Genomic DNA, 21,687 nt, shown 5'->3' with positions numbered 1-21,687 from the left:
GTCTCCCCGGCGCTGCCGTGCCCCGGGCGGGCGGCAGGGCGCGCTGTGTGAGCGGCTGCTGGCCGTCTCTTCCCGGCCCGGCGGAGGGCGGGGGGTGGCTGCGCCGCCGCCGCCACCACCGCGGAGCCTACAGGCCGCCGCCGCAGTGTCTCTGCCGGATCCAGCCCGGCCGGCAGCAGCAGGAGGCGGCGGGTCGGAGCAGGGCGCCCCGGCCGCTCGCTCCTGCTGGGCTGGGCCTGAGCCCTGGGGTCGGAGCGCGGAGCCCGGCCCCGGCCCCCGGCGCGGCCCCGACATGTCCGGCAAGATCGAGAAAGCAGGTGAGCGGGCGGGCGGGCGCGCAGGAAAGGCCGGGGCCGCGGCGGGGGAGGCCGGGCGCTGCTCCCCCTACCCTGGGGCCAGCCGGGCGGCTTCCACCGGGCCCGGACGCTGCTGCTCCCCATCGCCGGCCGGGCTCGGGGGCGCAGAGCCCGCCTGAGGCGGCCCGGGGCCTGCCGGGAAGGGATGGAGGCCGGGCCGGCTGTCCTAGGCTGGGGAGACTCTCCCGTGAGGGGGGACGGGCCCTGGGGGGCAGCGGGGGATGTGGAGCCCGCGGGGAGCAGGACACATGAGGGGAAGGGAGAGAGAGCGGGGGGGAGGTGCTGGGCTGGGGACCCCCCATCCGAGGGGCCGGGGGTTGTGGTGGGCTGGGGCTGGTGTTTCTGCGGGCTGGGTGTTCGCAGCGCACGTCGGCAGGGGGAAGAGCTGGCGGTGGGAAGTCTCCTGTCAGGAGTCAGATCTCGGTGCGCTTAGCCCTGCCTGCCCGCTGCTGCCTTCCGTTCTCAGGGGACGGAGAGGTTGTCCCAACGCTACTTCCCTCCCTCGGCGGTTTCCTGGGTTAACTGCCCGGGTCTGCGTCTTGCTTCTGTTACCTTTGTGTATTGGATCACTCCGAGTGACTTGTGCCTCTGAAAGCACCCTCCTGGCAAGATATTTACCTTCTCTCTCTCTCTAGATCTCTTTTCTGTACTGTTGGGATAGGGCTGTCCCAGAAAAGGCTACTGAACCTGAATACTATACTCACACACACACACCCTTACTGGTGAGAAGGTCAGGACTATTTCATAAATATCTTATCTATTTCTCTCTCTCTCTGTTGTTTTGCACACCCCAGCACGTTGACAGTCATTTGAATTTAACAGTCTGAATTAAACCTGTGGCACTGTGAAGTTTGTGGCCTGCACATGATGATTAATTGTAAGTTACTAAACTTTTCTGTTGTTGGTAATCAGATGAGAAAAGATGAGTCTGTAGGCATATTTCAGAGAGAACTTGCTCACTTTTTCCTATCCTCCTTGCAAAGCTCTGGAGTCAGGCTGGGGTGACTGCAGTACAACGAGCAGTTAGCAAGGTGCTCTTCCTGTTCTAAACCTGGATACATAATTGAAAAATATTTACACGTGAATCATATTGTCTCCGTACTCCTGGAAATCATGTCAGGTTCTCAGTTATCATTTGAGATGGCTGAATGCCCCCTGCTTCTCCATGTAGCGTAAGTGGTATATTTAAAGATTCAATTAGTGTATTGCAAATTAAACAGTGAATTTATTTAGTTTAATTATGCTGCATTTAATTAGCAAGAAAAATCAGAGTTGTGGTTTTCCTTTCAAGGAACAGACAGTTTCCTGTGGGGCAGGTACAGCAGGGGAGTGTGAGGAGTATAGTATTCACGTTCAGTAGCCTTTGGTTAGGCCGTATCTTTTTAGCAAAGGTGCTAACGTTGGTGGCAGTGTTTTTGGTTTTTGATCATTCAGATTCATTTTGTTCTGGCTTCTGAGCTGTCTTGCATCAGAATGCATTTTCCTGTGATATGGTTCTGGAGCGGCCCCAAGGAATAGGTGAATGTAGTTGCCTGTTAGCCATCTTGTAAGTACAGTACATAGGGTTGGAGACATGCCTCAGCACTAAGTTACTGTCTAACTAGTGTGCATCGCATCATAGGACAAGTGTGATTCCAGAAATACCATATGTTAATCCATGCATGATTTCCTTAGGATTTCTCCCATAGCATCACAGCAAAATGCTACACTCTGGGATCCTGCATATACTTTTTAAATGTTTATTAGTATATCATTGTTGTTCATCCCAGATAAACTAGGTAAGATTTGAAAGCGTTAGCATGCATAGATGTGTGGTCAGCTCCAAAGGAATTGGCACCTGCAGTGGTGAATTTTGATTGTGATCTTCATAAATATAGATAGTAACATAGGCAGTAACTGCAGTTGTATAAGCAAGTGATCCCATTTTATTTACTCGTGTGCAGTAAATAACACTGTCAGAATAGTTAATATAACCCAGCAGCAACAAAAGTAAAGAGAAGTACAAAGAAGGAAGATGAATCAGTCTGCAGAGAGGGGCGAGTGCAGTGCTGCTCTATAAACAATAAACAGAGAGGCCATCCATATTGTATAAAACGCAGATGCCAGGCAAGCTATGAGCCTGACTTTTCAGTGTGCTGAGAATCCATTGAAGAGCTTGGAGCATCTTGCAGGATCCTGGCCCTGTGCAAATACTGTAAAATGTACAATTGTGAGGATGCAGTGGGTGAAGCCTTTGTGCAGAAACGTTCAGGAGATTGTCTGTAGCAGACACACATTGTTGTGGCAGTTCGCTCTGTGAGGGAAATTGTCCTTCAACTGTTTGTAGTTCTGTTTCTCAAAGGAAAGAATCTTTGATAGAAAATCCACTTCTAAGTCAAACCAGGAGACTTAGGGGCCAGCCACTTCAGTAATATATACTCATGGGACTGAGGGTGAGGAGGGTACGTATTATAATCAGCATAAGTTTAATCACTAGTGTCACCTAATAAACATAGTCTGTGACATTGGAGAGAAATTTTATCCCTATCCTATTGCAAAGTGTACAATAGCAGATTAAAGATGCACTGAAATACAGAACCATATAGCAGGTGCCAAGGGGCTAAAGCCTGCACTTTGTATACATCTTTCACTGTAGACATTCTTATGAGAGTGCCAATATACGATAGATCCAATTATGTTGCAAATTAAATATGAAGTTGCCAGTGATAAGAAGTGATACTGGATATCTTCAAAGCTGGCTTAGGCTTTGAATGACTTTTTTCTAACTATCCATACTGAGTGGGAGGGAGAGAACATATGTCCAGTCTGGCTGAAAAAAAGAGAGCATATCTTACCTTTTGCAGTATGTGGGGGTCCTGCTTCTGTCTGATATAAGAGGATATTAACTATCCCAAAAACCGTTAAGCTATAGCATTTAATAAAAACTAGTAAGACACAATAATAAATAATAGCTGCCATCCTGTTGGCCAAGGAAGAGTGGACAAGGCTCCCTTTGGAGTCTGTCAGTACCACTAGAGAATGAAACAGGGTCACTATAGAGCAGTTCAGAGCACTGCTTTGGCGACATGGGGTTCCATGTGGCAATGCGACGCATGATGATACATTCAATTTATTGGCATTAGATTTTCCACATCCCTTAGGCTCAAGTCAGGTGACTCTTCAATACTTCCTTAAAGCAAATCCTCTATGTTCTCCATTTCAGGTAGGAAATACATATTAGATTATCTTCTCTTCCTTTCTCCAGTTCTGTGTTTGCAGCTTTTAACCTTGACTTTCAGTGAATAGTTACAGTAATTCTCAGGGTTGCCTTAGTTTTTGTTTGTATGAAGTCTGTTTCCAGTATCCCAGATATAACACCACAATTCCAGACCTGTGCCATTCACCCAATTGATCTAGTCAATGTTGCAATTTTGAGCTAAAATCCAGAATGGGGTTGCTGTGAAAGAGCAGAGAAAGCTGCAGACTTTGCCTGATTTGTTTATTACCAGGGATGAATTCATGAATTTACTTATCTGGTGGATCACAGACTCCAGGGAGCTGAATTATCCTGCATCCTTCAAATCTATGGGAAAAGAGAGAGCAATAAAATGCAATCAAACCTTGGCCTAGAAATCAAAAATTCCCCTGTGAACAGGGTCCATTTGATAGTCTCTTAGAAAACATGGATTTCAGTAGATTGAATGAAACTTTATGACAGGTTGCTGTTATCTTCCATGCATACTTACATTCTTAACCTTAACAGTGTTTAGGAAGCTCTTTAACACCTCTATACATTTGTTTTTTCAGAAGCAGGTTGTTGGGGTATAGGTACAAGTTGCTTTGTGGCGATTGTGTTATCTGGTGGGCATGAAAATTTTTGCTCAGCTCAGTGGCCGACTGCAGGTATTTTTTTTCACAGCAGACGAAGGCATCAAACATCGTTGTCTTCAGCTCTTTCTTATATGTTTAAGTAGTTCAGTAAAGTTGTAAAATCTCCTGCTTTTTAAGCTGTCAGCATAAACTTCTACAGGAAATCCCAAGATAACTTTTCTTATGGGAAATAGTTAAATAAAAAGACACAACACAATGCAACTGGCAAGAATTTATACGTCCTGATGGGAACTTTATTGTTCAGCCAGAGTCTTTCACGTTGACTTATGCCGTGTTGAATTGTGCATATTTGAATGGTGGAGTATTGAGATGAAATTTCTCAGTACATTAGTTTTTTTGCCTGTTGGATCATTTGAAAAGTAAATTCATAACTATCAAGGACTCTTCTACCTTTCATCACCTCTTCATCATTTGCTCAATCTGGAAATTATCCCATGTTGACTCCTTATTTTCATATCAATATAGTCTTCCACAGTCCCTTCCACATTGGACTGAATTGTATTTAGGCAGATTTACTGGGCTGATGTGTCTCTCTGTTTCCACCACTGTACCAAGTTCTTAGATATGAAGGAAGACTTTCAAGTTAATTAGAAGTTCTGCATTTGACCAACATAATGCCCCTTTTCCAGCTTAGTGCCTTTCAAACAAAGTAATAATCTTCTGGTGAAATGTCTTGACCTGGAAACTGGAGATTAAACGCTCTCCACTGCCTGCATCCTTGTATGGACTCAGTTCATCGTCAGGAAGGCTGATCAGTTGGTATCTTTCAGTACTCACACTTCCAGCATCTCCTGCATTCTTCATTGAATTCCATTCCCATGTTGTCGTCATACAGACATTTTACTGAAAATTAAGTTTGTGTTAAAAAGTCTTGCCTAGTTGTGTGTAGAGTCAGGATGTAGAGATACAAGGCAAAGATCATGACTTGACACTTCCCAGAGAGCTTGGTACAAAGAGTGTTTCACATTTTTAAAAGATGTTGGGTGTAAGCTTGATGGGTTTTGAAAACAGCTTGGCTTCAAAACCACACTGTTAAAAAATGTAGCCTGCGGGCTCACAGGAGCAAGGTTGAGATGCTCATAATGGTTATAAGAAAGGAGTGGGTGGGGGAAAAAGACAGCTGAAGTCCAGTGGAATGCGAGGCAGCTGGATTGTGACTTAGTCAACTAAAAAATTGAAATTGGAAACAATGGCTAAATTTATTTTCTGGGTGTGGGCAGTCATTTTGTGTTCTCTAACAAAGTGAGACTGAATTTCAGTGAATCTAAAAATATCTTTTGGTGTAATCCCACAGGTGCCTGCAGGAGCTCTCACTGGCTCTTGTTCACCTCCTCCTGGCAAGTAGAGAGAATATGGAAAGTTTACTTTTGATCAAGAACACGGCACAAATCTGTCTCATCTAGGCCCACAGCTTCATTTGCAAAAACATGCCCCATTTATAATAGGCCTGTAATTTATCAGTACCAGCTTGAGTTGTCACAATCTATTGCATGAGTGAAAGAAGACATTTGCTCCGGTGCTATGGATTCAAGGTGTGGCTATGCTATAGGTTTCCTTGGGGCTTCAGTTTTGCATTTAAAAGCTTTGAGTTGCAGTTGATACTTCCACCAGTACCCCAATGACTACTCTGTCTATTGCATTAGTAGGTGCATCTCGTGCTATTTCCAGTGGTACTGGATCATCTTTGTATATGGAAGTTAGGAAAGCCCCAAAAGACGGAGAGGAAGAGAGAACTTGCCCTGTGTATCATCTCTTTAATGTGTAACATTTGCTTCTGAGTTGAGAATCTGTATACAAAGTGGCAAAATGAGTTTTTATAGTTGTTATAAACGGCTAAAAATGAGGGCTTACAGAGACTCTCACAGCATCTTACCTGCAGCTGTGCTAATGGTGGTTTTGTAAAGCAGAGGTCAGTGTAAAACCTGATCCATTTCTGAAATTTGTTTTAAAGGAGCTCTTGATTCATAGCCCGGGAAATGTATTTGTGTTTTATTACCTGGCAGTAGGAATGGCATCCAGTGGCTAATCAGACTGAATCCAAAGCTCTCATTGCCTATTCATGTTCCAGTGGATTCATCGGTGTTCCCCTCTACTGCTATTGAAAGGTGGCAGACGGAACTAATTAAAACATCCTTGTACAGCAATGAAGGTGAAATGATGGAACACATCACTGTTGTTCTGTGCCAGATAAAACACCAGAAACCATGCAGTTTCCATGTACATGAGAAGCTAATAAATTACATGTGATAGCCACAGGCAAGGTGACTTAATAGCCTTCATTCTCCCCCGCCCCCCCCCCCCCCCCCCGTTGACTATCTTACATAGTTAGGATAAATTCAGAGGCCCTAATTTGTTGCATTTCCCCCTAGCCAATTACCCATAGGGTTTTTTTTTCAGAAGCTAATGCTCAGGGGGTTCAGCAGTAGTAGAGGCAGTGCCAATTTGCAAAGAAGTTAAATCCCATTGACCTCTTATGTGCACTGTTGCCTAGTACTGAAAGGAATCTTTTCATTTAAATAGCCAGTGTACTTCTATGCCGACTTTCCATTAACTACAAAAAACCTCTACAGACATGCAAGCAAAGGGATTTCTCAGCTTCTGAAACATCTGCAGCAACTGGTTTTCCTACTGAAAGTAGTTTAGTTTGTAATTCGATACTTTTATATTATCCTTTACCTTTTGAACATTGGCAACTTTTGATTGTTTTATATCTGTCCGGTGAAATTCAGAGTCTAAGGCCTTGTTTAGGCTACGTCTACACTACCAGCCTGAATCGGCGGGTAGAAATTGATCTCTCGGGGATCGAATTATCACATCTCGTCAGGACATGACATTCGATCCCCGAATTGACGCTTGTACTCCACCAGGGGAGGTAGGAGTAAGCGCCGTCAATGGGGGAGCCGCGGAGGTCGATTTGCTGCCGTCCTCACAGCGGGGTAAGTCAGCTCCAATACATTGAATTCAGCTACGCTATTCGGGTAGCTGAATTTGCGTATCTTAAATTGACCCCCCCTTCCCCCTCCCCCTGTAGTGAGGACGTAGCCTTACACACAAAAGTTACACCGCTTTAACTGTACTGATATAGTTGGACTGGTACAACCCCCGCAAGTGTGGACGTAGTTATACCAATGTAAAGGTACTTCTATTGGTATAACTTATTCCTAGGCAGGAAGGGGAATAAGCTATAGTGGGATAAAGCACCTTTATACCAGTATAATTGCATCCATGTTGTTGTTGTTACTTGTATTACTGTAGCCCCAAGAGCCCTAGTCATGGACCAGAACCCTACTGTGCTGGCGCTGTATTGATATAACTGTTTCTGTACAAAATTGCATGCCTGACAGAAATAGTTACACCAGGAGTAAAAACTGTGCATAGACCAGTCCTAAGCTTTTCAAGACAGGGACTGTGGTCTCCTATCTTGTGTTTACATGGTGGCTAGCACAATAGGCTGCAGTTCTGATTGGGACTCTGGGCAATAATGTAATACCACAATAGTGTAATCCCACCTAGTGCTTTAGGACACCCTCCTCCCTTTTGTCTGTGATTAGATTTTTCTGAGGACTCTTTCTTAGCTTCTGGTTGGTTAAATCAGGCCAGCTGTTCTAGTGTCAGCAGTGAGTTTTCAGGCTCAAATCTGGTTGGTCTGTTCAGCTCAGGTTACTCTATTTACATCAGTAAACAATACCATGATTCAGCCATCGCAACAATTGTAGTTTGTGTGACATAGTAACCGTATTTGACAGCCATCCAAAAATGGTGGCATTGACACTCCCCACCAGTGTCTGTGTAGCTGAGACTCTCAGGTGAGTAGCCAGCTATGTAGATAATGTTTTCACCCCTCAGCTCATAGAGAGCCATATTACACAGAGTCTGGTCTTCCAGACCAGTTCCAGCAGAGCCTACTTTTGATAAAAAGACACATTCCATTTATACAGCTTTCCATATTGGATATGATGGTCCTTCATTTTCCTCTCTGTTCTGTTTCAAACATTGACTGTAACTATTGATGCTTCACTATTTTTTGAACTTCACCTCAGACAATGAAAATAATAGACTAATCAGCTTCTAGTCACACTCTCACTTTCTAGTTTCTGTATATTAGCAGGATCTTTCAACATTTGGGTTGGAAATATTGTAGGAGAATGTTATTTCCTTTAAAAACAATGAACAGCTTCCATTGCGGACAAAATAAATGTCAAAAACCTGATGGAAATGTTTCTGTTCATGCTAGTTTGTGTAAAATCTTGATTTTACAGAACCTAATTTTGGGGCATAAATTGCCCTGACCGTTCCATTAATTTGAATTTTCTTTCAGTCTGGTGCTGTAATAGTGGATCTGGTCAGAACTGCTGGGATGAATCGAGTATACATTCTGTCAGGAGTTCATGTATCTTTATTTACATCTAAATATAAGTTTTCTGTGTCAGCTGTTATAGGTAAAATGGGATTTTCACAGGTTGGAGCATGCTGCCCCAGGAACATTCTCCAACACTGCTATACAAACTGCCACTTTACTACTGCCTGGCAACTTTGCTCCTGAAATACCAGTGCTGCAGTCTGTACTCTTAAAGATATTTTTGAACACTATGTGTAGCTTGTGCCTATAGAAAAATGCTTCTACACAAGATTTCATTTACTTGAGAGAGCAGTACTGTCCTCACAGCACACAGAGCAGCTGAATTCCAGTTCCTTTATATTGTATTGCAGTTCATGCATACAGCCCCTCATTGTTAACATTATCCCTTGATGTTAAATCCATTCGTGGTTGTTGCCACTGCTACCACTGTTCTTTGCTGGACCTTGGGAGGTAGTGTTTCCAGGCAGAAGTGGATGGGGACAGGGAAGTGGATGGGGACAGGGAAGTGTAACGGATGTAACAGGGAAATGTAACAGATGTTCAGGAAAGGGAGCATTAATAGTCTGTATCTGAACATTCATTGTTTCTAATATCATGGGAACTCTGACATACAATATGTGTGTGAGAATCAGTTTTACGTTGTCACTTCATGTTATGTCAAATCTAGCAAAGTGACTTCAAGTATTATGGTATCTGACCTATAAGTAGCTAAACTGTCAGAATTGTCTCTGTCCTGGGCAGCTTCCTACTTGCATGCGTCTTTCACCTTTTTATTTCCCCTTAACTACCAAGGAGCATGGTCAGTTCGCTGTGAGTGAGCTGGCAGAGGAGAGGGCACGGTGCAGGGGTTTCGACTCATGATAGTCTAGCAATCCAACATTTTCCAGCATCTTGCTTTATTTTCCCAGGAATAGGGTCTATGCTCATGCAAGTTAGGGCTTTCCCAATGCTCTGAGACTGTCATACATTATGTGATTCAGGTCAGGGCTCTGGTAGTGCTGCAGGTGCCACTGATGAAACACTAGTGCATTATTATGTTTAGGGAGAAATACTAAGGGCCTGTCTTCTCTACAAAGTACTCCCGTGAAAGGAGACCATGTTACAATATGATTGTATCCCAACATGGGAAAGCGCATTCCATTTTGTATTGTAGAGAGGACCTTTAGATACTCCTCATGTCTCCAGATAGAAATGGAACTCAAGTCCTGCAGTGAGTGGATTTAATACTCCTGAGGAATTCTGTGCCTAAAAATTCTGCAAACTTCTACATATTTTATTTGCCAAAATAACACAATATAATTACTCGTATTTCAATTATTTTGGTAATTTATTTCAAAATACCGGTCAGCAAGTGTGTCAACAATACAGACAAGAACAACAACAAAAGATTAAAGAGTTAAAGAAACCCCTACAACAACCCAGTTCCAGTTGGGGGATGCTGGAGAGGGCTGCATGGGGCCCCCAGAACCCAGACTCCTGCACTCCCTTCCCCTCAGAGCCCATTGTCATGGCGCCCCCGGGCCCAGACACCTGCACCCTCCAGAACCCAGCCACAGGGCACCCCCTCGACCCAGACATCTGCAGCCCCCTTCCCCCAGAGCCAGCACTGGGACACCCCCAGAACCCAGACACCCGCACCCCTCTCCTCCCAGAGCCCAGCCATGGGCACCCTCAGAGCCTGGGCACCCACACCCTCCCCTTCCCCCCCCAGGAGCCCAGCTGTGCGGCAGTCCCCAGCCTGGACACCCAGAGCCAGCTGCCTCCGTCCAGCTTCTTTACTGTCCCTTTGGGGGATGTGGTGCTGTGCGGTCCTGCCCTTCCTCACTCTTTGCCAGAGCTGGGTCCCTTGTGCCCTCTCCCATCCTCAAGCTGGGCAGCCAGAGAGTGAGGAGCCGCCATCCCTGGTGGGCTGGGCACTCTGCTCCCTGCGAGCTGGGCTTGGCAGAGTCTAGTGGCGGCCAGCAGCTCTGCAGCCCCAATTCTGCAGGGGGAACATGGAATTTTGCGCAAATTCTGCCTTGCATAGTGGTGCAGAATTCCCCCAGGAGAAACTTAAAAATCAAAGGTTAGTTTTAAATATAGGGACTCTTGGGCCTAGTATCAAACAATATATAAGGGATTCGAATTTCTCCACAGTGGAGAGATTTTAAACTTATTTCGTACGTGTATGCAGGGTTTGTATCTTGAGTTTTTGTCATGTGAATGTATTTCTGAAACATGCATAACACACGTAGCTTTAAAGTTAGTGACTAGATGCTGCAGTCTTGAATGTTTGCGAAAGTAGAGTGTATCATTATAGAATTTGACCAACGCACTTAATGTGTGGTTTTACGGCTGTTAACCTCTAGTTTTCAGACAATATCATCTTATTTACTCATCAGCCTGATTCTTAATACTGCCTTTACATTGTGTGGCGTATGTGGTTTTATCCTCCAATCTTTTGGGACTGTTTTCTGATGCATCTTCTAATTTACCAAACCACCCAGTCCCTGCTGTACAAGTGGTGTTAAAATAGCCTGAGGAATGTACTCCATATTTAGAAAGTTTCCTGAACATAAATGTCATGCAATAAAGGGCTTAGGGCAAGATCAATATTTTAGCTCTGGTTTTATAGTGCATTTCTACCAAGTCCAGATGATAGTGTTCTTTGAATCCTTTCAGTGTTCTTAAATGTGGACTTTGGCTAGTAGCACAGGGATTCTCAAATTGGGGGTCGGGACCCCTTAGGGGGTCACGAGGTTATTACATGGGGGGTCGCGAGCTGTCAGCCTCCACCCCAAACCCCGCTTTTCCTCCAGCATTTATAATGGTGTTAAATATATAAAAGTGTTTTTAATTTATAAGGGGGGGTCGCACTCAGAGGCTTGCTATATGAAAGGGGTCACCTGTACAAAAGTTTGAGAACCACTGTAGTAGCACAATACTATTTGAAACACAAAAGTCTGCCGAAGTGATGGCTGTCCCTTTTTATTGGAGTTACACCTACATTAGCCAAAGTTTGTCATTTGGGGGACTTTGTGGACTTAACAGAGCTACTGGGCAGATAAATGGAATGGATTATGGAGTATGTGTTGGGACATGATGCAGACAGCTTCCTCTACATCTTCATGTAGTTTGCACACTTTGGTTTTGATCCCTGGAAGGGCTGAGTTCTCACAGGTTCCATGGATTTCATTGTGCCAGACTGTTTACACGTAAAGATCCCCCTCCTCTTTCCCTCCCCCCCCCCATGTTTTATCAGTCTTAAGTTTTCAGCTTCCTGAAAAAAATGCATTGATGATGCCTAGGGAAACTGAAGAACCCTTATAAAGTATTTTAAAGGAATTTAAGAAACATTTCAAGAAGCACTGTTTAAAATGGATTATCTATCAGAATGTTTTTTTTACATTAGTAAGCTGACAGTGCCCCTTTAAAGAACCACTGACTCCTTGTGGGAAACGTTCATCCTTTGTGTTCAGAGAGAAGCCTGCTTATATGTAATATGTTTCAAATATTTTCCTCCTATGTTTTTGTTTGTGAAGGCCTGGGCTACACACACAGCTGCACCAGTTTAACTAAAGGTGTGATTTTTATACTAGTGAAAGTGGTGCAGCTTTGTGTGGACACTCTTAAATCGGGTTAAACCTGGTTTATATTGGTTTACCTTGCATTGGTCAATTCACAGGTGTGAAATAGCCCCAGTCATAACCAGTTTTAAACAAATATGAGAATGTCCACACGGGGTTGCACTGCTTTAACTTAAATTGTTTTTTAAACTGGTGCAATTTCTGTATGTAGACAAGCCCTAGGAAGATTTGGGTGGATATAGGTTCTTTGTTACTTGGAAGCTCATCAGCTCCTCCTTATTCCCCAGGTAAAGTCATTCCTGTGTGGGCACACTTACATCAGTTTCAAATTGGTTCTATTGATTTAGCTTGTGCCTGTAAATTTACTGACACAAGGTGAACTGATGTAAACCAGGTTTCAATTGATTCAACAGGGTCCATGGACAAAATTGCACCAATTTAACTAAATGGGTGTAAAATCCCACCTTTAGGCTATGGCTACACTACAGAGCCTATAGCAATTCAACTGCACCGCTATACCACTGCTAGTGCACAATTTTTAATCTAAGCCGATGGGAGAAGCTCTCCCACTGGCAAGCACTGTCCAAATTGGTGCTTAGATGGGTGTAACTTACATTGCTCGGGGGGTGGCGTATTCACATCCCTGGGTGACATAAATTATTGACCTAAACCGTAATGTGTACATAGCCTTAGTTAGACTGGTGCAACTTTGTGTGTAGACCCGGTCTGAAATATCCTTTTTTATATCTATGTATAAATATGCAGGGTCTTCAGTCTAAAAATTCCCAGAGCCTGTCAGATTCCTAGAGTTGTTGGAATTTTTCCCTGAGGGGACGGGTCATCAAATGCTCCTACAGCAGCAAAATTCCACACTTGACCCAACTGTCCAACAGATGGGCCACTAGCAGAAACATTTTCCAAGTGATTGGATCACATTTGAGATTCTTTGGAAACTTTCCAGTAACTTTTGTTTAGAAATTTCATGGAATCCAAAATAAATAAAACAAACTAACAGAAACGTAAGTTAAGAAACAGTAGCTTACTGAGATTATGAGTTTAATAATATTTACAAGGAGTGAGATGGAAAATGTCAATAATAACAAAGAGCAATTGAGGGCTGATGTACCTTTGAGCTATTGGGCCAAATCTTGCAATTCTTGCTCAGGCAAAATGCCCATTAAGATCAATGGGTGCTTTGCCCTCTAAGGCTTGTAGGATTTGGCCGATTATGTTTTCTTCTGACTTAAATTGGTTGAATAAGACCTCTGTTTCTCTGGGTATTTAGCTGTACAGCTACAACACTTTTTTTCCTATGTTGAAACATTTTCAAACAGATTGGCCAGGAACGCAGTCTGAAATGAGGATTCAACATTGTTTCAATGAAACTGGGTTAAGTGGGGCTCAGATACTATATTGATTGGCCAGTATAAGAACCTGAATAGAGTATGTGGAGGTGGGGAAGCTTTTGAGCTGTGTAACTTGAGGGTTTAGTCTTCATTAGTCACCTATTTCTGTCCTTGGTGTCCTGTGGGTTGTAGGTGTAGTTGTAGATTTTAATGATTCCTTGGGGCTATGGTTTCTTACTAACATAGTAATAATTAGTTTAGTGTGAACAAGTTGATTTAGCAAACCACTTGCTATACACGTCAGGCTAAACCGGAACTGGTCAGGACATTCCTCTATTTTTGCCTCTCAAAGTTTGGCTTGAATTATATTTCTTTTGGCACAAAGAAAAACACGATGCTGCTTGAGTGTGGCGGCCAGTGTAAGTGTTGTTACCGGACTCTCTAGGGGAGAAAAAAGAGTGGAGAAGACCAAAAAGAACCCCAAACAAAACTGTGTTATATGCAAATTGCTAGAGAGAGAGCTAAAGAAAAACCTATGGGCAGCAAAGCGTTCGCTTAATGTCAGTGTGGTTAGTATTTACACAAACTGTCATCTCCCTTGTGCTGTTCAGACTAAGGAGAAACAAAACATCCCCCTCCATCAGCAAGGGATGACTCAACACCAGACTGAAAGGTGACTATATCACTGGCAAATAGTGCGTGTGTGTCATCTGTCTCATCCATGTCCTCTAAGACAGTAGTTCTCAACCAGGGGTCTGGGGCCCCCTAGGGGGCCTTGAGCGGGTTTCAGAGGAGCCTCCAAGTTGGGTCAGCATTAGACTCTCTGGGGCCCAGGGCAGAAAGACGAAGCCCTACCGCATGGGGCTGAAGCTCAGGTCCATGAGCATTGCCACCTGCGGCTGAAGCTGAAGCCTGAGCAATGTAGTTCACGGTGCCCCCTGTGGCGTGGGGCCCCAGGCAGTTGCCCTGCTTGCTAGCCCCTAATGCTGGTCCTAGCTTTTATATGCAGAAAGCCAGTTATTGTGGCATAGGTGGGCCATGAAGTTTCATGCTGGGAGGAAGGGGCGGGGGTGGAGCTCAGAAAAAAAAAGTTTGAGAACCTCTGCTCTAAGAAATTGAGGCACTTAAAATATAGAGCTGGAGTACCTTGGAAAAGCCTGCCAGGCCAATGCTCTCTTAACAGTTCTTTAAGAAGGGAGCTTGTTTAAAATCTGCAGTAAAATATACAAGAAAAAAAATCAGCATTTAGGTGAATGTTTTTTCTTCTAAACTTGGACTCAGGTAAAACCAATTACACATTCTGTATGTGTATATTGGCAGCTCTTTCACTTAGATTTTGTCCTGCTCTACATCCTTGTTCACCAGACCTCAACTCTTATGTGACTATTTCATAGTAATACTTACTACCTCCTTGGAGACAGCAGATGTACAATGAGCGATATGTATGTACAAGTTTCTCTAAGTTTTCATTTGGCTGGAAGCCTGGGAAATGCCAGGATGTTAAGGATTAAAACTCATCATTCTGACCAAAGACTGGTCTGGTATAACTTGCATCCTTGGCATAAGCCATCTAGATCTTAGTGGCTCTTTACTAGATTAGCCACACAGGAAAAATAGATTTACCTGACAATTCTCCAGCATTACCACCTCCTTGCCCATGTTCACAGTAGTGACCTGAATATATATTTGATACTTCTTTCTGTTCTGTTTGAAGGTTCAAAAAAATTGTTTCTGACAGTTGAGCAAATTAGCTTATCTATAAACCTTGAGGTTCTCTGGGTACAGAGGTGCATAATAGTAATAAAAGCTATGTTGACTGCTGGTATGGTGGTTTTAATACTACTTGAGTTGTCTGAGTATTTATGGCCATTATAAATGACATGATCCAAGATTACTAATGTTTGGTCACCCAGACAGTGGAATTCTGACTATTGAGCTTCAAAAAATTTCCTGCATCAAATGAAACTGTGTTCTAGGAGAAACTAGCGTCTGTGCCCAAATCTTGTTAATATTGCTGCTGAAAAACAGTAATTACATCAGAATTTCTACAAGGATGTTGCAGAGTCTGGTGCCCATGGAGAAGAACGGCAAAATGAGATTCACCCCTGGGCTACCAGCATTCCAGTATGTAGAGCTAACAAACTTGACCTTTATTTACTTTTATTTGCTTTTTTCATTGAATACTTCTCAAATTAGGTATGTGATGTCTGAAAGCTTTTGACAGCCTAATCTGCCAAGTTTCAGCCACCACTATAATCATGTGAAGCTGTGATGGAAATGCCAGTGCTCCCTGGTATAAATGTCATGGATTTGTTTTCTGCGTTAAACTGGAAGAGCTGTTTTGTGTTGGTGCTGCACAGGAAGATCTTTGTTTTGAGGTGAGGACAAAGTGTTAAACTCCTGTTTCACCTCTTTCCCTCCAACCCTCTTAGTGACCTAAATTCCTGGGGATTGATGTAGCTGCAGTTGCAGTTTGTTAGCTGGTGCTGCTGTGAAGAAGAGCCTTTGACTGCAGCAAGGTTTTCATTACTCATTTGTCAATACTGTCAGACTAAAACAAATTAAACCCGATAGAAAAGTTTCTGCTTTCTTTTTAAATGTACACAGTGCGGTTTCTTGTGCTCCCTCCCCCACAGTCTCACTATTTCATGCCCTCTGGCAGGGTGTTTGTGACTGTGCTATTGACTGGGACAAGTTGTTAGAGAAGACAAGGTGCCACTTTGCTGGCTAGGGAAAGAGAAGACGAACCCACCTGCCTTGTCTCTCTGTCTGTCAAGACTGATGCTTAGACTCTCCTAAAAAACCCAGAAGGAACTTAAAAGACCTGTGCTTCCGAACGGGTTTAACCCGATAGAGTTTGAATTTCACCCTGTTGGGATCTTGCCAGCTGAAAAATCTCTGGAAAATCAACCCATGTGATCAATGAAAAAGCGAGCCAGAGCTTCCAAGAGTTTGCTTGGCAGAGGAAAGACAGTTGAGGTTTTTAATATTTTTGTCATTTTTACATAGTCCTTGACACTGAAAATAAGACAGATCAGTTTGGAAGCATCACATCTGTTTACTGAAGCAAGTCACAGGCTTGCAGTAATTGTCTTGGCTCTTGGACCAAACGGGGGCGGCAGTTTGTCTGCCTGGATATTTTTTTTAAGTGATAATTACAAATGGAGTGCACGTCTCATTCTGAAATCCCTACAGAGAGGGGATGTCTGCTCTGCGAGATGGGAATGTTAATGATTTACATGTTTGTACACAGCGTGGGTGAGTGAATGAAACTAATACCTTTCATAGCAAATGAGAGGATTACAGACAACAAAATGCTTTCCTAGATGAGGCAGTGTTGTGGCGGAAAAATGAGATGCAATAGGTAGGAGGGGAAAGACTTGCAATGGTTAGAAATTTGATTCACTTGACCACACATTTCACGCTTCTCTGTGACAGATACATTTGTAGAATTGTAGTCACAATTGTGACCAAGCATTTTTGTTTAAGAGAAATGCCAACCACCTTCTAGATGTGTATTTTGTGGGAAATATTGGCATCTAGTCTTTCTTTCTCTCATACTTTCTGGGCTTTATCCATCTTGCTTTGTATGATCATGGTGTGAAAAATGATCAGCATAGTAATTTGTGAGGCATTCCCCCACCCCCCCTTTGACTTAACATCCAGTGGATATTAAGGAAATGTGCACTGCACAAACCCTAATGTAGACATGCTGCATTTAGCATAAAGCAGGACTTACATGGGTGACGCTTAATTTGGCAGCTTACGAATGTCAGGGCTTGTCTACATTACCTGCTTGATTGACGGGCAGCGATCGATCCAGCGGGGGTTGATTTATGGCGTCTAGACTAGATGCCATAAATCGACCACCGAGTGCTCTCCCGTTGACTCTGGTACTCCACCAGGGCAAGAGGCGCAGGCAGAGTCGACGGGAGAGTGTCAGCCGTCGACTTACCGCAGTGAAGACACCGCAGTAAGTAGATCTAAGTACGTCGACTTCAGCTACGTTATTCACATAGTGGAAATTGCGTAACTAAGATCGATTTTCCCCTCCTCCTCCTCTCTCCCCAGTGTAGACCAGGCCTAAGTGGCATTGGTGTAAACCCTGCCGCATGTGAGTGCAGCTTCTCTATGTCGAGTGTTTGGTGTGCTCACTGTGTGGAAAAAGGCAAGGACACATGGTATGGGTTTTAACCAGGCCACATCTCTATTAGTCAAATTATATCCAAGGTTCTCCTCCAGGGAACAGCCAAGTGCAGTCACTCAAGTGATCCTTTGCAAATTCTTGGGGGCTCCCACTGCAGCAGGAGCCAGTCATTACACTAGGAAAGTCTCTGGGCCCCTCCATTTGTCCGCTAGCATCCCTCTTCTTTTTGAGGACCTCGACCTCCCCCCTTCCCCCCCAGCCAGCACCAACATCAAGTGTATTGGAGGGGCAACGCCCCCGGAGTAGTGCCCCAGCCTCTGGTTTGCATTTATCCCAGGGGGTTACAAATGATGCCCCAATCTCGCAAGGAGATGCCCTTGGGATGCCACTTAATTACCTTTTTGGTTTTGGAGCCTAAATCAGCAAGTTCTTGCACTAGGCACCTGCCACAAGGTGGTGCCAGTATCAGCTTAGTGCTTCCACCTTACTCCACATGGGCTACTTAGGAGTTCAGCCAACCCAATACCAAGATCATCCATGTACAGATCAGCGCCTATATCAGACAGGTGCCTCATGCCAGTGCAACTTGTCTACTTTAGGTATTTGTAGGTACACTGGTGCCAATTCATTAACACAGACAGGGCTCTCCTGAAAGAGCTTCAGTCAAATGAACCTTCGGGCCTAATTCTACAAGGTGCTGAGCACTGCCAGATTTCGTTGGCTTCACTGAAAGCTGTGGGCGCTGAAAGTTTTGCAGGATTGAACTCTTAATTAGCTATAACTATGGGGCACCTGTTTTGAGATTAAAACTGATTAGCAGATAATCCCAGAATGGGGTAATTTCATGCTTAAAAGATTAATTTTGTGTGGTTTTGAATTAAAGGGATAACAGCAACTTAAAAATACGCTTCCCTGAGAAATGTTTACTTACTGTTCTTACATATAACGCCTGAGATTACTAGAGTTGGTGGAGAATAGAGGGAAATACATTTTTGCTTAATGTATTTGACAGCACTTTGTGTATAGTCATTTTCATCTTCCCCTTGTTTAGTGACTCACTTTCCTCTGTTGTTTTGTGTGGGTCTTTCACACAGCACCATGGGAGAAAGAACATTCCAAAAATAGGAAATTGAGAGTGTGAAACCACAGCAGTTGGCAGAGGGGCACAGGATTAGATGCAGTGCCTGAAACTAACTTACTTTTTTTTCTTTTTAAATGACTAATATCAAGTTGACTGTGCCCCCTTTAACTAGTCTTCCATCTGTACACAAATATCAGCACACAAGTGTTTGCTTAGATTTGGCTGTGTGGTCAGCAAAGGGCAAGACTGAAATATAGAAAGGAATTGTTAAGGAATGAATGAGTAAGCGCATGTCCATGAAGGCCATCATTTTGTGTAACAGAGCCCCTTACAAAATAACCAGTGTGACTGTGTCCTTAGAAATGCTTCTGTATTGTATCTGTTGACTCACCCATCATAACACTTCTAATAATACTTCAATACTGTATTATAATGCTTATTACTGAAAAGAGTCTGTTGTTAGAACGGGTAAATCAACAGATGAAAGTAAAACAATAATGTTGGTACTGATAGTCTGTCCTACTTGGCTGCATTGTAAGCTGCACTGCTATACAAGAAGGCCTTTGTGTACAGGGACTTGCTAGGATGCACAAATTGCAAAACATTTGTGTTTAGTGTAAAATCAGCATTGAGAGTTTCACAACTGTCCACAGCTGGTAGACAGTCTTTATTGCATGTTACTAGCAGTTGCAACCAAAGCTTTAAAATTGATCTGCAGCAACTGTATTTTATATTTTTTTAATATATAAAATGCTAGAATTTCTTTCTCTTTATAAAACATCAGATGGATAAAGGGAGAGCTTAGAGTGGAGGAATTTTTCTCATGTGAATTTGTTGGGGGCAGGGAAGGAAATTTTCTTTTAGAGTCAGATATTAGTCTTATATTTGGAACAATATCAATCCCAGGCCAGCACCTGTAGGATGTTTTTTACCCTGGGAACTTGTATAAAGTGTATTCCCTTTCAGCTATTTCTTTTTCAGCTGTATAGAGGGTGTAACCATTGTTTAAGGGAGTGCCGCTGGCAAGTGGCCAGTTTATATCTTAAAACCTATCACAAATTGTTTAAAGAGAGTTTGGTTTCCAAATTCTCTTCTGCACTGAAATATGTAGATTATTTTTAAGCCAGGAAGCTACTCACTAACTCCAACAGTTGCCAAGCAGCTGTTTGTTATGAGTAAACCATATGAAAAACCCCGGGAAAGCCTTAATATCAATAGGAAGTGATACCACCTTAGCCGATCAGCAACAAAATATGATTAAACTGCTTCATATGTAACTACTTTCACACTTTGTTTGTAAGTTTTTATTGAAAGATATGACGTTATGCTAGTGAAATATAAAATAACAGTTGTAATTCTACACAATGGGTACAGAATTATGATATGCCTGTCTCTGCCTTTTAACTTAAACTAATGGTAGCATTTTAGGTAGAAATTGGAAAAATATACTCGGCTGAGGCAAGTATAAAGACATTGATTTTCCCCCAGAAATTTAGCTTTCATTTTTAAATAAAAGTTTCTAGTCTTTATGATTGCAAAGAAAACCTCCTAAGGGATTGTCTACACTGATGTGTTTTACCTCAAGGTAGTTAACTGTTGTAAAGGCTAGTCTGGACACTCCCTGGGCTCATTCTAGGGTACAAACCTGTTGGCTCTACCCTAAGAAGAGCCAATGTAGCACTTTCCTCCTGAGTGGGTAGGCAGAAAGCTCCACTGCTTAGGATGCTGGTCACAGCATTATTTTGTTCAGTTTCACTGTTGCAATTCACATCTCCCTGGGCAGTTGTGAAACCCATGAGAATGGTGTACATTTCATGCTGATGCTTGGGAAGTTGTGAGCAGCAGTGGAGCAGCAGGACCCACTTCCCCATCTAGGTGACAAAGTGGTGAACGCGCTGCCAGTCGGTCTGTACTTTCACTTTGCCTAACCGTAAGAGACCAAGAATGGAAAATTTTCTCCAAAGAAACAACAAATAGAAAATATTGCTCCAAAAGATGAATGTCAGGAAGCTGAGTATGCAAAAATAGGTGGTTACAACAGAAACAGTTTCACTTGTACTTGGTGTATTCAGGTGCCCAATGTAATACTTTCCGAACTGTGCTTTTGAGTTATTTCCACCCTGCAGTTCTCTACAACAGTGGGTTGTTTTTACCCTTGTATTGCTTCCTATCTTCTTATGAATCATGGAGTGATTTTCCAGTCTTTGTAAATCATCACACTTAGCACTTGCCTTTTCTCTTTATTAATTTAAGGCTTTCTCTGATACTGTGTGTAAAGGATGTTGAATAAGAACTTGTATCATATGGCTATGAATGCAGGTATGTTCGGTAGATATATATGTTTTGTAGTCCGAGTGAAATACTTATTTAAAGAAACAGATCCAGTTTCCTTTAATACAGTTCATTTCCTAAAGCAGGATGCAAATAAATAAATAAATTAAAAATCTACTGCTTATCACTTATGTAGAGCTAGATTTATGATGCAAAGATTTATTCTGCCCTATTCTGCATGGTGGAAAGTGCTGGCTCTTTAAAGTGAGAATTAAAATGGACTGCGGGTTAAAGTTCTGCCCTCGTTTTGTTCACTTTTATTGTTTTTATGGCATAACTTGTTACTTGGGTGGAATGGTGTCTGCTTCTCACACAAACTGTTCCATGCATTTCAGTTCATGAAATGGAGATATGTATCCCACAAGGGAGTTGTGAGGCTCTTAATTCATGTTTGTATAGCACTTGAGATCAACAGATGGGAACTGTAAAAGTGCCAATTAAACTAAGCGGTAGTAGTATCTGCCTATCCAGTATAAACCTGCCCTTGCATGAGACATTAAGGGTGTTATTCTGGCCTCTCTCTTAGGGGCACAGCACTGGGCTTGCAGCCCACAAGAGAGGGGTGGGCTAAAATGGCTTTGACACCTTTGTGTCATTCTGATTCTGGGCTGCTCCATGGGCCCAAAATTT

At 43.1% G+C, this 21,687-nt stretch overlaps 1 protein-coding gene across 8 annotated transcripts in view; it reads left to right on the top strand.

Annotated features, from left to right (window-relative positions):
- The first annotated feature begins 85 nt into the window (after nt 1–85).
- The window catches only part of RAPGEF1 (Rap guanine nucleotide exchange factor 1), a 125,764-nt gene continuing 104,162 nt past the window's right edge, over nt 86–21,687 (top strand). For 2 of the 8 annotated variants that reach the window (XM_034793573.1, XM_034793572.1), the window contains exon 1: nt 90–317. In XM_034793573.1, the coding sequence (XP_034649464.1) occupies nt 293–317 (25 nt within the window). In that variant the 5' untranslated portion in view covers nt 90–292. Of the gene's footprint in view, nt 318–21,687 lie in introns of all 8 variants that reach the window. The other 6 variants (XM_034793578.1, XM_034793577.1, XM_034793580.1 and 3 more) reach the window with 4 other exon arrangements.

This window comes from Trachemys scripta, chromosome 17, assembly GCF_013100865.1.
Source record: "Trachemys scripta elegans isolate TJP31775 chromosome 17, CAS_Tse_1.0, whole genome shotgun sequence".
In the NCBI taxonomy this organism is placed as follows: domain Eukaryota; kingdom Metazoa; phylum Chordata; order Testudines; family Emydidae; genus Trachemys; species Trachemys scripta.
The sequence above is the reverse complement of the archived record's forward strand: the minus strand, read 5'-3'. Positions and strand labels throughout refer to the sequence as shown.